General features: G+C 38.3%; 1 protein-coding gene across 1 annotated transcript in view; it reads left to right on the plus strand.

The window, feature by feature from the left end:
• The window catches only part of ENTHD1 (ENTH domain containing 1), a 154,375-nt gene that overhangs the window by 19,877 nt on the left and 117,561 nt on the right, over window positions 1-16,937 (plus strand). Inside the window, exons 2-3 of the mRNA XM_012637976.1 lie at window positions 4,391-4,633; window positions 5,657-5,703. Coding sequence (XP_012493430.1) covers window positions 4,391-4,633; window positions 5,657-5,703 — 290 coding nt within the window. The remainder of the gene's footprint in view (window positions 1-4,390; window positions 4,634-5,656; window positions 5,704-16,937) is intronic.

Below are 16,937 nucleotides of genomic sequence, written 5' to 3' on the forward strand. Positions count from 1 at the left end.
GCCAGGAGTAGAGATAGGAGTATTAAGATGTTTTATAACTATTTGAAGCCTAATACCTAGTTTTTAAAAAAGATTTTATTATACGTGTTTTTCCTGGTGGTGCATCTCAATGTCCCAAATCTTTGAATTTACCATATTTACAAATCTCTTTACATAAGATTCCTTCGTAAACTTGTATAGACTCCTCTCCAGCATTTGGGAAATTTTTCCTCAGCATATTCATTCATTTCACAAACTTTTCTTAAGTGTCTCTTAAACAAATATTGTTTTGGCCTTCATGGATGTTATAGTCTAATGGAGGAAAAAGACATTTATTAAATGAGCAATTATAAACTGGAAGTACTAAAAAAGGCAAGTGTAGGGTGCTATGTAGTGTATGAAAGCAGAACCTGACCAAGTCGGAGGCAGGGGTCTATGTGTAGGGCATGGTGGGAGGGGTGGCTAACTGTCAGAGGAGGCCTCCCCGAAGAGGTGTTGTTGTTCCACTGCTTGGTGCTCTGTCTTTATGTGGCTGGCTTTTTCTTGTTGTTCAAGACTGAGCTATATTATCTCCTCAGTAAGACTTTCCATGACCACATCCCAAATTAATGTTTAACATATCACCCCTCTTTGTTTCCTTTAAAGCATTTATTTTTTGTCTGAAATTACCTTGTTTATGATTATTGGATGTTTCAACCGACTACAGTATAAGTGCCACAAGTGCAGGGACCTTGTCTCTTTTTTTCCTCACCTGTGCTCCTATTCCTTAGAGCATTTCCTGAAACTGAAGTGTTCAAGAAATGGTTAACTGACTGCATAAGTGAATGTCCTTGGATGTTGATCTCTTGTAAGTGCTCTAGTAATTTGATCTCCTTGTCCTTTACTTTGTGTTTGGGAGGACTCTTCAAGTTGGCTTTCTACTTGTTCATTTTTCTGTCATGTGGATCCCACCTCACTCCACTGTGTTCTATTGGAGGTTGCTAGTTGTAGCGTTGCACTCTATGGGCAAAGTGATGGGCATGTGACTGTTTCAAGGTGGGCCACTCAGAGTCATTCTCCTGATACTTCAAATTCAAAGGAAGGAAGAGGGAGACTTCTCAGGTGGCAGTGTGAGGTGTGAATTGGAGCTGTCAGTGGCCATCTCTGTATCCAGATAAAAAAAGCCAACCTGCAGGAAGAGGAAACAAAGGCTTTACACAGAGAAGCAGAGATGGGAGAGGGAAAAAGGGTTCTGGTCATTTTCTAGTCTCTGCTTCATTTGTACCTGAGACCCAGTTGCAACCCTTGATTTTCCGTGACTTTTGCTTTACCTAGTTCAAGTAGAATTTCTGTCCCTTATAACCAAAAGATTCCTGATCAAAACAGTATATAGCTTTATCTTCATTTTAACCTGCTATTCAACTAACAACCCCTTCATCTCGATGTGTTTTATGTAATGTCTTTGGATATTGATCTTTTGGCATAGTTTCTTGTTTCAGAGAATCCGTATTTTCTACCTGCCTCCATGTCTCTCTTTTGCTGCCTAAGTTTATTCTATTTCCAGTACTATTCTATTTTAGTACGATGTCCTCCTTCCTTTCTTTTCAGAAGAAAAGAAACATATTGGTTAGAAGTCAGTAGATGCCATCTTATTATTACTATTATTATTTAACTTCTTGAAGCAGGTTTATTGAGTTCTTGGATTTTCTCACTCTTAGCTTTGATGCTTTAGAACAGCCAGGTTAATACCCAACATTTCTAGGGTGGGAGAGAGGGAGCTAGGGCAGTGGCCAGAAACTTTCTTCTGGGTGATTTCTTCTCTATTTTTGGTAAACTGCTGTGGCCTGACCTGGCTGGTGCTGCTGACTGCTACCTCAAGGAGGGGCCCTGATGCTCTGGGAGGGAAGTCCTCCACCATTGCAGCTGGTGTAACTGCTTGTCTCTTGGAACTATTGCAACTGCCCTTAAATTGCACCAATGCACACAGACTCCCAGAAGAGTATTCCACATCTGTCCCATAATTTCTATAATAGTTCTAACCTAATTATAGAAGTGTTGCAAGAAATAATTTAAGGATAAGCAACTTTTTAGGCAGCTAAGTTGTAAATTGGCTCTCAGTATTTTTCATCAATCTGGTGCCATTTGCACTATGTCAAGAGAAAATTAGAGACTTTCTGGTAGTTTGTTCCTTTATTGATTAATTCACTCGATAAATATTTATTGAACATCTGCTATGTGCCAATCACTCTTCTAGACTTCTCTGCCCTCATGGAGTTTATATTCTTGGTAAGGAAACAAACAACAATGAATATATAATATTATGTAGTGATAAATACCAAGGTGGAAAATAAAGCAGGCTAAGGGAATAGAGAGTGATAGGGATGGGGCTGTTTTAGCGAGGGTGGGCAGAAGGAAGTCTTCTCTGAGGTGACATTTGAGTAGAGACCTGAATGAATCAGGGATCTAGCCACGCAAAGAGTTCTTGGCAGAAGCGACAGCCAGTACATGGCTCTAAGCGGATGAAGAGCATGGTAGGATTGCAGAATAAGGCACTGGAGTGGCTAGAGTAGAGGCAGTGAGGGGGAAAATGGAAGGAGATGAGTTCCTGAAGTTAAGAATGGGAAAACATGTTTTTTATGCCTCCAAAACCAAGCTATGTCAATTTTCCAGGGAAAAGATAGTGTCTGACATATTGTCCCCAGAGGCTAAAATTCACAGCAGACTTAGGTTTATCATATGATACTAAGTGGTAACCCAAAACGTTATGGGATTTTTTGATTATGGACTGCAAACTAATCATAGGAGGTTAAGGGTGTTTAGAATGATAAGATTTGAAGCAGTTATAAAATAAATTTGGAAGGAAGAAATGACTAAGAAATGAAATTAGATAAAATAATCTTGGAAAAGATGGCAACTTGAGCAAAGGTTTTTGACACTGTATCAATCCTAATGAAGCAACTGGCAGTTAGAGAACATTGTTTGTTGGCCCCTGTCATCTAAATATACCCTGAATTTGACCATTTCTCATTACTCCTATTGCTAGTAAATTATAGTTAGGAAACATTAATACTTTAATTCATCATAACTGGAGGCTGAAATAAACATACTAGTGGATCTTTAGGGACTTTTCGGTTTACTTCTGGAAGATGGCTTGGGAAAGCCTAACATGTTTATGTGGGTTGGTCCCAAGATTCAGAGAGGTAGGCGATTTCCTTTATCATTTCTTGTGGGAGAAGGTTGAAAATAATACTAATGCCTTATATTTGAGTGAGTTACAGGTTACAGTATACTTTTGTATCTGTGAATTAGACTGAACAGATGAACTGCTTTTCAAATAGGAGACTCAGGTCCAGACAGATCATCTGATTGGCCCAAAGTGATACAGCTGGTTAAGGCAGAGTCATCACTAGAATTCTGGTCTTTGACTGTGCTCTGTCACTCTATTAATGGCAACAAGTTTTTTTGATAGGATGTATGTCAAGAGCCAATTGCTCTCCCTTTTCTTGTCTCACCCCAGTTGTACACCTTTAATGCAACAGATATTAACAACGTTGTGAGTACACAGTCTGCCTGCCTGCATATCTGTCTGTCTGTCAGTCGTTTGTGCTGCTATAACAGAATACCACAGCCTGGGTAGTTTATGCAGAACAGAAATTTATTTTCTCACAGTTCTGGAGGGTGGAGTGTCCAAGGTCAAGACACAGCAGTTTGGGTTGTCTGGGGAGGGTTGCTCTCAGCTGCCAAGAGGGGGCCTTGGTGCTGCATCCTCTGGAGGGGAGGAATGCTGTGTCCTTGCGTGACGGAGGTGGAAGGCAAGCAAGAGATTAATGTTCTCTTTTATCAGGGCCTTTATCCTGTTCAAAGGAGGAGTCCTAATAGCCTAATCACCTCTTTAAGGCCCCACCTCTTAATACTATCACATTGGTTACACCTGAATTTTGGAGGGATCCATTCAAACCATAGCAATCTATGTATTTCTCTACTTTCTTCTCTCTTCCATGTATGTATATAGTGTTTTATTTCCCCCTATGCTTTACAGCTTTGAACCGCACTACGTATATTACTCTAAATCTTTAGCCATATGTCATGGTCATACGTCTAGGGCAGTATATCTAGGTCTAATTCATTCCTCTTCTTTGTATGCCTATATTGTTTGATTATTGCAGAGTATGTATTGCTTTCAAAAGGAAAATCCAATAATATGCTTAAAGTGAAAAATGTAATGCCAACGTATGATACGGTTTTATCATATATTAATGATTTTACTACTTAAACTTTAAGAAGAGAAGTATACTTATTGACAATTCCTTATTTGCTATATGTTTTTTCACTGCTCACATTTTTATTTTTTCTTAATTTTCTATAGAATAAAAAGTGATTATAGCCTTAACTAGTATTTTCTTTTTCTAAAAAGATTCAATGTATTTTTCAGGTTATTATATTCGAGAAAAATCTAAGCAAGTCATAACATTGCTGATGGATGAACAGTTGCTACATAAAGAGAGGGATGTGGCATGTCGGACTAGATGGCGTACCTCCTACTCTATGACATTTCCTAAAAAATTACCTGGTACAGGTAACTCACCAATAGCATGTGCTTCTGCCTCCACACCCGAAGTTCTTGCTTCCGAGAAGAAGCATAAGCTGCTTAAGGTTGCGAGGCTACGTAATAAAAGTGCGTATAATGAACATTGGCCTAACATGCAATAGATATCATTTAAGAACAGTTAAAAAGCATGAAATATGTTTTATTACTAAATTACTATTAATACTATATTAGTACTATTATTACTATATTAGACTTCATACGGTAGAGAACAAAGATGTGATTCAATTACAAGATTTTATTTATAAATAGAATATGATGGAGTATTATTTCCTGAGACTAGGTGTCTGGGTATGTGTGCATGGGTGCTATTTGATCCTATAAATCGAGAAATTGAGATTTTCTGAAATGTGCCTCAAAATCCTAAAGGTGCTTTAAAAATTCTTCCAGGACAATACTTTTTACTCATTCCTTTGTCTAAAACTTTAAATCTGGACTACTGAACTTTTTTAAGAAAGGAATTTATTTATAATATTACAATAGAAATCAGGAAAATGGTATTGTCTTTTCTGCCAAATTTGCTAAAACTTAATGTCATTTTGCTCTGACTTCTCTAGTAAAAACTCTGTTGATAAATTATATATGAGGAATGGACAATTTGAGGAAGCAAAAACATTAATGAAATATGATATACACAGCTGACCCTTAAAGGAACTAAACTTTGTGCCTTAAGTGAAGGTCATGGTAGGAGTAATATAGTACCGAGTATTTTCAGAGGCTTGCCTCCTAGCTTTATCATGTAAGTCTATTGTTATGAACTGAATCTTTGTGTCACCCCAAAATTCATATGTTGAAATCGAATCCCCAGTGTGATGGTATTTGGAGGTAGGGCCTTTGGGGGGTGGTTAGGTCACGAGGGTGGGGGTCTCATGAAAGGGATTCGTGCCCTTACAAAGGAGACTCCAGAGAGCTAGCTCACCCTCTTTCTGCCATGTGAGGATACAACTCAGCAGTCTGTAGTCTGGAAAAGGACTCTCACCAGAACCTGACCAATCATACTAGCACCCTAATATTGGACTTCCAGCCTCCAGAACTGTGAGAAATAAATTTCTGTTGTGTATAAGCCACCCATTCTATGATCCTTTGTTATAGCGTTCTGCGCTAAGACATCGTTAAGCAAGATCCTAAAAGAGCTTCGGGTATTCAATATGAATAGATAATTCCAAATGTCAGTTAAGTATGGGAATTTAAAAATGTTAATGGTAATACCAACACAAACTAATCATGCTAAAATTCATTCAAGTACATCTCTTAGTCAAGAGTCCTCAAATATTCATTCAGTTTGTACTTGTGGATTGGGGAGATAGAAAGACATTAAAAGAGCCATTGCAATTATAGTAGTGAACACTACCCAAATGCTTCTAAAAGTAGTGGACTTTATTTCTTTAGAGTGCCCATTTCTTTTGAAATAAAACTTCAAAGTGACGGCAATCCATCCTGAAATTTTCTCATGGAAGCCTTGAATTCAAACTGACACTAAAAACAGAGTAACAGAGCAAAACAACCAATTATGACTCACCCAGAGTTTCTTCACCTCTTTTGCTACTTCTGTGTTACCTTTCTTGCTCTTCCTTCTTCCATTTCTCTTCTCATTTCTTTTCTTTTTCATCATAAACACATAATTATTGAATTTATTATTTAAAATTTGGATATCCAGGCCGGGTGCGGTGGCTCACGCCTGTAATCCTAGCTCTCTGGGAGGCCGAGGCAGGTGGATTGTTTGAGCTCAGGAGTTCAAAACCAGCCTGAGCAAGAGCGAGACCCCGTCTCTACTAAAATTAGAAAGAAATTAATTGGACAACTAAAAATATATAGAAAAAATTAGCCAGGCATGGTGGCGCATGCCTGTAGTCCTAGCTACTCGGGAGGCTGAGGCAGAAGGATCGCTTGAGCCCAGGAGTTTGAGGTTGCTGTGAGCTAGGCTGACGCCATGGCACTCTAGCCCAGGCAACACAGTGAGACTCTGTCTCAAAAAAAAAAAAAAAAAAAATTTGGATATCCAGCAGAAATTTGGAGCTACAGCAATGAATAAAATGAAGTTCCTTTCATCATGTAACTAACATTCTAGTGAAAGAGACTAGGGTGTCTCTATCACATAAAGAAAATAGATTTAAACATGTCAGGTAGTAACAAGTCCTATAGAGAAGGAAAGCAATGTCAGGGGACAGAGAGTAACAGCATGGCTTTATGTTAGGTCAGGAAGTGAGGGAAGGAAGACCTTTTAGAGGAAGTGAATATTTAACCAGAGACCTGAATGAAGTGAGGGAGCAGGCCATGTATATGCATGTGTCATTTTACTGGGTTGCACTTTATTGTGCTCCACGGATACTGCTTTTTTTTTTTTTTTTAAACAAATTGAAGGTTTGTGGCAACCCTGCATCCAGCAAGTTTATTGGTGCCATTTTTCTAACAGAATGTTTGTACTTTCTGTCTCTGTGTTATATTTTGGTAATTCTCAGAATATTTCACACATTTTCATTGTTGTTATGATTCCGTGATTAGTGATCTTTGTTGGTACTGTTGTATTTGTTTTAGGGTGCTGTGAAATGTGCCCGTAGAAGGTGAGCAAACTTAATTGCTATGTCCTGTGTTCTCACTGCTCCATTGACTGGCCGTTCCCCTGTCTCTCTTTCTCTCCTATTCCCTGAGCCACAAGAGTATTGAAATTAGGCCAGTTAATAACCCTACAATAGCCTCTAAGTTATCAAGTGAAGGAAGGAGTGGTATGTCTCAGTCACATGTCTCTCACTTGAAAACAAAAACTAGAAATGATTAAGCTTAGTGAGGAAGGCATGTTGAAAGCTGAGATAGGCTGAAATCTAGGACTCCTGTGCTAAACAGTCAAGTTGTGAATGCAAAGGAGTACTTGAAGGAAATGAAAAGTGCTATTCCAGTGAACACAGAAATGATAAGAAAGTGAAACAGCCTTATTGCTGATGTGGACAAAGTTTTAGAGATCTGGATGGAAGATCAAACCAGCCACAACATTCCCTTAAGCCAAAGCCTAATCCAGAGCAAGACCCTAACTCTGTTTAATTCTGTAAAGGCTGAGAAAGATGAGAAAGTTGCAAAAGAACATTTTGAAGCTAGCGAAGGTTGGTTCATGAGGTTTAAGGAAAGAAGCCATCTCCATGACATAAAAGTGCAAGGTGAAGCAGCAAGTGCTGATGGAGAAACTGTAGCAAGTGGTCCAGCTAAGATCATCAATGAAGGTACTCTAAACAACAGATTTTTCAATGTAGACAAAATAGCCTTTCTATTGGAAGAAGATGACATCTAGGACTTTGATAGCAAGAGAAGAGAAGTCAATGCCTGGCTTCAAAGGACAGGCTAACTCTCTTATTAGAAGCTAATGTGACTGGTGCCTTTAAGGTGAAGCCAATACTCATTTACCATTCTGAAAATCCTAGAGCCCTTAAAATTCCTTTCAAAATGTTACTGCTCATTGGCATTGCCCCTAGTCACCCAAGAACACTGATGGAGATGTACAAGGAGATTAATGTTGTTTAATTAATGGAGATGTACAAGGAGTTTAATGTTGTTAGCATGCCTGCTAACACAATACTCATTTTGCAGCCCATGGATCAAGAAATAATTCTGACTTTCAAGTCTTATCATTTAAGAGATACATTTCATAAGACTTTAGCTGCTATGAATAGCGATTCTTCTGATGGATCTGGGTAAAGTAAATTGAAAATCTTATGGAAAGGATTAACCATTCTATTAATAGATGTCCTCAAGAACATTTGTGATACATGGAAGGAGGTCAAAATATCAACATTAACAGAAATCTGGAAGCAATTAATTCTAACCCTCATGGATGTCTTTGAGGGATTCAAGACTCCAGTGGAGGAAGTCACTGCAGATTTTGTGGAAATAGCAAGGGAGCTAGAATTAGAAGTGGAGCCTGAAGATGTGACTTAATTGCTGCAATCCCATGATAAAATTTGAATAGATGAGGAGTTGCTTCTTATGGATGAGCAAAGAAAGTGATTTCTTTTTCTTTCTTTCTTCTTCTTTTTTTTTTTTTTCTTAGAGACAGGGTCTTGCTCTGTTACCCAGGCTGGAATGCAGTGGTGCAATCATAGCTTGCTTTAGCCTTTAATTCCTGGGCTCAAGTGATCTTCCTGCCTCAGCCTTCTGAGTAGCTGGGACTATAGGCACCTGCCATCATGTCTGGCTAGTTTCTTGAGATGGAATATACTCCTGGTGAAGATGCTGTGAACATTGTGGAAATGCCAAAAAAGGATTTAGAATATTACGTAAGTTTAATTGATGAAGCAGCAGCAGAGCTTGAGAGGATTGACTCCAATTTTGAAAAAAGGTCTACTGTGGGTAAAATGCTATCAAACAGCATTGCCAGGGGTGGGGAACCTGCAGCCTTCTGATTTCAAGATTGTTCTTTTTGGCCGGGCGTGGTGGCTCACGCCTGTAATCCTAGCACTCTGGGAGGCCAAGGCGGGAGGATTGTTTGAGCTCAGGAGTTCAAAACCAGCCTGAGCAAGAGCAAGACCCCGTCTCTACTAAAAATACAAAGAAATTAATCAGACAACTAAAAATATATAGAAAAAAATTAGCCGGGCACGGTGGTGCATGCCTGTAGTCCCAGCTACTCGGGAGGCTGAGGCAGGAGGATCACTTGAGCCCAGGAGTCTGAGGTTGCTGTGAGCTAGACTGACGCCACGGCACTCACTCTAGCCCAGGCAAAAGAGTGAGACTCTGTCTCAAAAAAAAAACAAACAAACAAACAAAAAAAAAGATTGTTCTTTTTTATGTACCAAAGGAGGCAAGAAAAGCTTCATCTTTCTCTGCTGCACCCCTTTTAATAAAAGGATTTGTTCTGTAAAATTTGGATTCAGTCAAAAGGCTGTACTCAAGGATCCAGAGGCTACATGTGGCCCCAGGGCCACAGGTTTCCCACCCAAATGAGGCAAATACCCCACCAGCAAAAATATTATGACTCGCTGAAGGCTCAAATGATCATTAGAATTTTTTAGCAAGAAAGTATTCTTTAATTAAGGTGTATACATTTTTTAAGACAATGCTATTACACATTTAATAAACTGCAGTATAGGGCAAACATAACTTTTATGTACACTAGGAAACCAAAGAATTTATGTGACTTATTTTTTTGTGATATTTACTTTATAGCCGTGCTCTGGAGCCAAACCTCTGCAGTATCTTTAAGATATGCCTATGTATCAGGCAGTGGGAACAGCAGGAGCAGATGCTCTGAAACTGGAGCAGACTTGGCCTGGTTAATTGTAAGAAGTGAATCCCTAAATTGATGCAGAAGTAACTCAACTATGATTTTATGATTCGTACAAGAAATTCTGGTGTATTGTTTTATAGTCATAGACTGTGGGTTTTCTTTTCATAATGATATTCGCCAGCGTTATGACACATCTTATTTACTACACTGAGCTCTGAATGGCTGTTGACTGTTTTTACAAAAATCAATCCATCTTTAAATGAACTTTTGCTACAATCTATTTTTTTAATACCACAAACACACTGAATAGCTGCTTATGCTAGACACTATTCTAGGCATGGTAAGCAAATTGAGTGTATTTCTGCTCAAGTGGAGTATGTATCTTGTGATGTACTGTGTGCTTTCAAGTCTGTTTCACTAAAAGATGTTACAAAAGAGTTTTGGTCAATGATAGCATCACTGAAGCAAATCTATAGTGAGAGTACTACTTAATGTAAATAGAGAATGGATGTAAAAGCTGTAGTAAATTTGTTAAAAAAAATCTGTTATTAGGTCATTAAATATGAAATGTCCAATTTCAAATCAAAAGTGTAGTTTATTATATCTCAAATAAGAAGCAGTACAATTAATCAAAGTGTGCGCCTAAACTATCGACACAGTTTTGCCATCTTAACGGTAGCTTGTTTATGCCAGCAGCGAAGAAGCTTAGAGAGTGAGTGGTGATGAAATCATGAAAGACGTTTCCACAGCTTGTTGAGAATGGAATATTTTTCCTTGCAAGAGGTGGTCCAGAGCCTGGAAGAAGTGGTAGTCAGTGGGTGCAGCAGGGTCTGGTGAATGTGGCGGATGACAGAGAGTTTCCAAGTCCAGCTTCTATAGTCTGAGCAGCGTTGTTTGTGGGACATGTGGTCAAGCATTGTCTTGCAAGAGGATTGGCCTGTCTCTGTTGACCAGTCTTGGCTGCTTAATCTCAAGCATCCTCATTTCATCCAGTTGGTTGCAATAGACATCACTGTAATTGATTGACGAGGTTTCATGAAGCTGTAGTGGATAATACCAGCACTGGACCACCAATCAGACACCATTAGCTTTTTTTGATGAATATTTGGTTTGGGACTGTGTTTTGGCACTTCATCTTTATGCAACCATTGTGCCGAACTCTTGCAATTGTCAAAAAGAATCCATTTTTTGTCACAAGTAACAATACGATGAAAAAATGGTTCACCTTTATGTCATGACAGCAAAGAAAGGCAAGCTTCGAGACAATTTCTCTTCTGATGGTTGTTTAATTCATGTGGTACCCATCTATCCAGCTTCTTTACCTTGCCCATTTGTTTCAAATGGTTCAATATCGTTGGAATAGTAATGTCAAACCTTGTTGCTAATTCATGTGTGGTTGAGATGGATTCACTTCTGCTACAGCTTTCAGCTCATCGTTATCCATCTTGGTCAGGTCACCCATGTGGCTCATTTTCAAAATTAAAATCACCAGAACGCAACTTCTCAAACCATAGATGTACTGTGCGTTCATTAGCCACATCCTTCCCGAACACTTTGTTGATATTTTGAGCTGTCTGTGCTGCATTGGTTCCATGACGGATCTCATATTCAAAAATAACATGAATTTTCGACTTATCTGTGGTTTCACAAAAATTGCTTTAAAAAAAAATTGGGGCCAGGCATGGTGGCTCACACTTGTAATTCTACCACTCTGGGAGGCCAAGGCGGGAGGATTGCTTGAGCTCAGAAATTTGAGACCAGCCTAAGCAAGAGTGAGACCTCGTCTCTATTAAAAATAGAAAAATTAGCTAGGTGCCATGGCACATGCTTGTAGTCCCAGCGACCCGGGAGACTAAGGCAGGAGGATCACTTGAGCCCAAGAGTTTGAGGTTGCAGTGAGCTAGGATGACGCCGCTACACTCTATGTGGGGTGACAGAGCGAGACTCTGTCTCAAAAAAAAAAAAAAAAAATTGAAAGATCATCACAAGCCAAAACATGTTTGAAAGACTGAGGATGTACCTTCCCAATAAAAATAAAACAAGAAGTGTCAAAGTGAAATGTCAGAGATACCAATTGTCAAATTAGTACTTAGGGAAATTGGACATTTCATACTTATTAACCTGGTGCATTACTTTTATTTCGTTTATCTACTGTCTATACAGATACGTATTAGTTATGTAGATATGTGTGTTTGTGTTCAAAAAAGAGAAATTGGGTTAAGTAAACTTGGCAATACTATTTCCATGTGGGCATTTGAATGTGTAGCTGTATTTTAAAAGAAAAAAGAGAACCTACAGTTTGGGAGGTGGGATGGGAAAAGATAGGAAGGTATAGTGGGGGTATTCTTAGTGGGACGGGACAAGTAGCAAATGAAAACTTAAAGATGGGTAGATGAGAATTAGGTTCATACATAAGTGATAGTAGTAGAGGTCACAAAAATGCCAGTGGCTTAAACATAATATGAATTTATTTCTCTCCTAAAATAATCCACTGTAGGTATTCTAGGATTGACATGGCTCTCTGTGATGTCAAGTCCAGGGCTTTCTGTGTCTTGTTGCTCTACCAAACTCAGCGTTTAACCCCCACTTCAGATTCATAGCTGCCTGAGCTCCAGCCATCACATCTGCATTCTAGCCAGTATGAGAGAGGAGAGGTTGAATATATGTCCCTGTAAGGACACTTATTAAAAGTTGCTCATAACATTTTGCTTACACATTTCTGTTTAGCACTTAATCACACAGATGGTCATAGCTGCTAGGGAGACTGAGAGATACAGTGGTTATACCAGGCAGCTGTGTGCACAGATGAAAGTGAAGAGATTGTATTGCTGAGCAAGACAGGGAGAATAAGTATTGGGGACAGCGAATAGTCTCTATCATCATGGAAGAGAATACGAATAAAGAGTGGATTAAGCATGGTAATATATGATTGTCTGACTAAATGGAACAAAAAATGTATATTTGAATATGTAGAAAAATATTGACAGTTGAGAATACTCAGAGCAATTCATAAAGGACCTAATAAACAGTATTTGGAAATTTCAATTTGATACAGCTAGCAACTAGGAACCATTGTAGGCCTTGGAGAACAGAAGGGATGTTTAGCTTAGTCACAGAACTTAGCTTTCTTATTACTGAAAACAGCTGTTGGTGAAAGATAATTCTTATTACTTTGTATAGAAATAAAGGAGATATAAATTGAAGGAAGCTTTGTAAGAGTTGTTTCAATCTAGGTATCCAGGATCTGCTCTAGGGTTATAAAAATGGGGGAACAGTAATGTTTAAAGATAGACTATAGATAGGCAATGGGTAAGTGGATGATATATTGGAGAAGAAAGAGAGAAATTGAAAATTACTCTAACATCTGAGTTAGAGAAAATGGAGGCAAGTGATGGTATCATACAGGTAAATTTCCATCAAAAGGAATTCAAAGACATCTCTGAGTTATTTAGTTACAGTGAAATGTAAAATTGAATGTGTTGCTAAAAATCTGATTCCCAGGCTTTAGGCTGTAGAACTGAAACAGCTGTGCCTTCCTTCTTCGTGGTAAATTAGCAAGGGAAAAGAGGTACTTTAAAGAAGGTGTTATACACACATCACCACTTCTTTTTTTTCTATTTCTGGATGTTTTCCCCACGTTTTAATTCTGGTAGATAGCTTTGGGTGGTTTTTGTTTAGCTGATTTTGATGTTTGAAGTCAAAGATGGGCTGAAGGATGATTGCTGTTCGATGGTAATGCGGAACCCTGCAAAAAGCACAGTTGCAACTCAGCTGTGCGCATCAGAGTCAGACTCTTTCCTTACAGGAAACGATTATTACACAAACTATCTCCAGAGACACTGCTTACAACCAGATCAGCAAAACATTACCCATGTTGGTCATCTGATCTTTCATAAAGAGCTCTTTAGTATTATAGAATCATTCTTTGCATTGGAAACTGTATTAAGGAAGGATTACTCTGGTCTGTGTTAAATGTAATAGCATTTTGTATCATGGAAATATTTCCCTGCAAACTGTATGATTGCTGTTGAACAAAAAATTAAACAGCAGGTCCTTGAATAATGTTTTGTTTAACATTGTTATAACATTGATGAGAAAAACAATGAATTCCCGGCCAAGGTTGTATGTGTGGAGTTTGTGTGTTCTCCCTGTGTCTGTGTGGGTCTTCTCCAGGTACTCCAATGTCCTCCCACATCCCAAAGATGTGTGTGTTAGGTAAATTGGCATGTCTATGTGGTCCCAGTGTAAGGGAGTTGTGTGCGTGCTCCCTGTGATGGGATGGTGTCCTGGCCAGGGCTGGTTCCCGCCTGGCACCCTGAGCTGCTAGGGCAGGCTCCATCCACCCGCGACCCTGAACTGAACTAAGCAGGTAAGTAATTATGTTACTTGTTTTTATTAATCTTTCTTAAATGTATGTATAGCTCACATTTATTTCAATGTTTAATATTAGAAGTGTGTTGGTCTTTATTTAGAAGTTTGGTGATATTTTTATGACCAGAAATATGCTATAGGAACTTAACTCTCATTTATAACAATTAGCCTGTGGTAAAATTGGTTTTGTCATATGTTGTTTCGCTTGAAATTGCAGTTTCCAAGAACCTATCGATGTCATTAAGGACTTACTATACTGCTAAGTAGTTGTTATGCTTTTATAATCAAAAACATCAATGTTGATGTTTTTACTTCTTAAAATGAACATTTGTACTAACAGTTGATGTGGAGTCATACTTGGTTGTCTTATCACATACAGATGAGTTGGCAAATCTTATGGTACAAATTTTAGTTGTTACTAAAACAATTGCATTGGTAAATGTCAAGCAGTTTGTTTTTTAAATTTAAAAATGTGCAAAAGGGAAAATAACAATAACTTATTATCCCTACCACCGCAAACCAACTACTCTTAACCTCTTTGAACACAGTCATGAATAATGACTTTTTGGTCAATAATGGACCATGTACATGATGATAGTACCGTAAGATTATAACACTGTATTTCTATTGTACCTTTTCTTTGTTTAGATATGTCTAGGTACACAAATACTTACCATTGTGTTACAATTGCCTACAGTATTTAGAACAATAACATGCTGTTCAGGTTTGTAACCTAGCACAATAGGCTATACTATACAGCCTCGATGTGTTATCAACTAGGTTTTTCTAAGTACGCTCTATGATTGCGCAACTACAAAATCGCCTGACAATGTATTTCTCAAAACGTATCCCTGCTGTTAAGCTATATATGCCTGTTTTTGCTTCCATTCTGCCTATTCTTCTTTTGTTTTTGGTTTAGAAAATCACTCTATTCTTATAAAAACAATACAGCCTTGTTGTAGAGAATCAATCATTTCCAGTCTCATGATTCAGAAATAGCCATCATTAATGTTAGATGAATGTAATTCTAGATGTCTTTCTATGGATAGAGAGATGGATAATTAGAGATTATTTTTATAAAAATTTACTATATGCTTTTGTTTTATTTCAAGACAGGGTCTTGCTCTACCACCTAGGCTAGAGTGCAGTGGTGCAACCATAGGTCAATTGCAACCTCAAACTCCCGGGCTCAAGTGATCCTCCAGGCTCAGCCTCTCAAGTAGCTTGGACTACAGGCGCATACCACCATACCTGGCTGATTTTTTTTTTTTTTTAAGCGATGGGGTCTTGCTATGCTGCCTGGGCTGGTCTTGAACTCCTGGCCTCAAGTGATCCTCCCACCTTGGCCTCCATATGCTGTTTTTTAGTAAAAAGTATTAAAGGTCTCCTTATGGCAATAAAAGTGTGAGCTCCGTGTATTGCAGAATAACCAAAGCCTGGAAATGATGCACTATTTGGGACATTACTGGCCTCATAAGAGGTATGCGAAGTCTTCAAGGATCTCTCCTTCAAAACATTTAAAATAAATAAGTAAGTAAATAAAACAAAATAAGAACAGAACATGTGAGTTGGGGTCAGAGTGACTTGGAGCTCTGTCTATGGGATGCTGCATGTGACTATAGGGGTTGAGTTGCTTAAGGGAAGTTGTCAGTAGTTCAGAACATGAAATGGGGCCTGTCTTCAACGTTGGAAAGGAAAGCCTTGGATTACTATGCTGAACCCAGATCCTCAGGCCCTGAAGTGGTCCCAGGTAGTTCTCTCTGCAAGAAGAAAACTGACTCAATTCACAAATTAGGTCCTTAAGATTTTCACCAGTTTAAGTCAAGCAATGACCTCACAATCCGATATCACTGAACCCGGAGAAAGTAAGCAGCAAGGAACATATTTCATTCCCCAAAGATTGTAGATATTGCTAAGGTCAGATTCAGGATGTATAACAACTATGTATTTAAATAAATGAAGATATAATCTCATATATCACCAATTATCAAGAGATTAGTAGGACTGAATGGTTGAATTTGAAAAAAGGGAACTCATAGAAATGCGAATACTTCTGAACTGAAAAACTTAGTGAACTAGAAGGTACGTCCAAAGAAAATGGAAAATATGAAAGTTATGTTAAGCCATATGGAGGATACTGCTGCAAAGGAATGACAGTTACCATGTCAGCAAACTCTCTTTATCAGCTATAGTAGAGGCCAGATGACAATGATACAGTATCTTCAGAATGCTAAGAGAAAATAACAGCCTGTACTTGTGTATGCAGCAAAGCTATCATTTAAGGATGAGGGTGAAATAGTTATTTATAGATGAATAAAAAACTGAGCATTTACTACCATGAGACCTGTATTAAAGGATGTACTTCAAAAAGAGGAAAATTATTCCAGAAAGATGGTTGGAAATGCAAGTGAGAATGATGAACAAATGGTAAATATGTAAAAATTAAACATTTTCTGTATAAAATAGTGTCTAATTTTTGAATTAAAAAAGACAGCTAAAATAAGGTAGCCATGGTATGTAAGTTGGGGGTGAGTGGCTCAGCAGAGTTGTGTTCTAAAAGCCCTTGTATTTTTTGAGAGAAGGTTAACATATGACTCTAAACTTTTAAAGGTAAATGTTCATGATGAACTTAATAGGTTCTAAAAGAAGAGAAACAGAGTGAATAAATTACAAACAAGCAGTGAGCAAGTGGAATGAGGAAAAAATTTAAAATTTTATGAAGGGCAATAAACATAGATAAAATGGGACAAATGGAGGCCGGGCGCGGTGGCTCACGCCTGTAATCCTAGC

The sequence above is a fragment of the Propithecus coquereli genome, unplaced genomic scaffold (assembly GCF_000956105.1).
Source record: "Propithecus coquereli isolate 6110/MARCELLA unplaced genomic scaffold, Pcoq_1.0 Scaffold126, whole genome shotgun sequence".
NCBI lineage: Eukaryota > Metazoa > Chordata > Mammalia > Primates > Indriidae > Propithecus > Propithecus coquereli.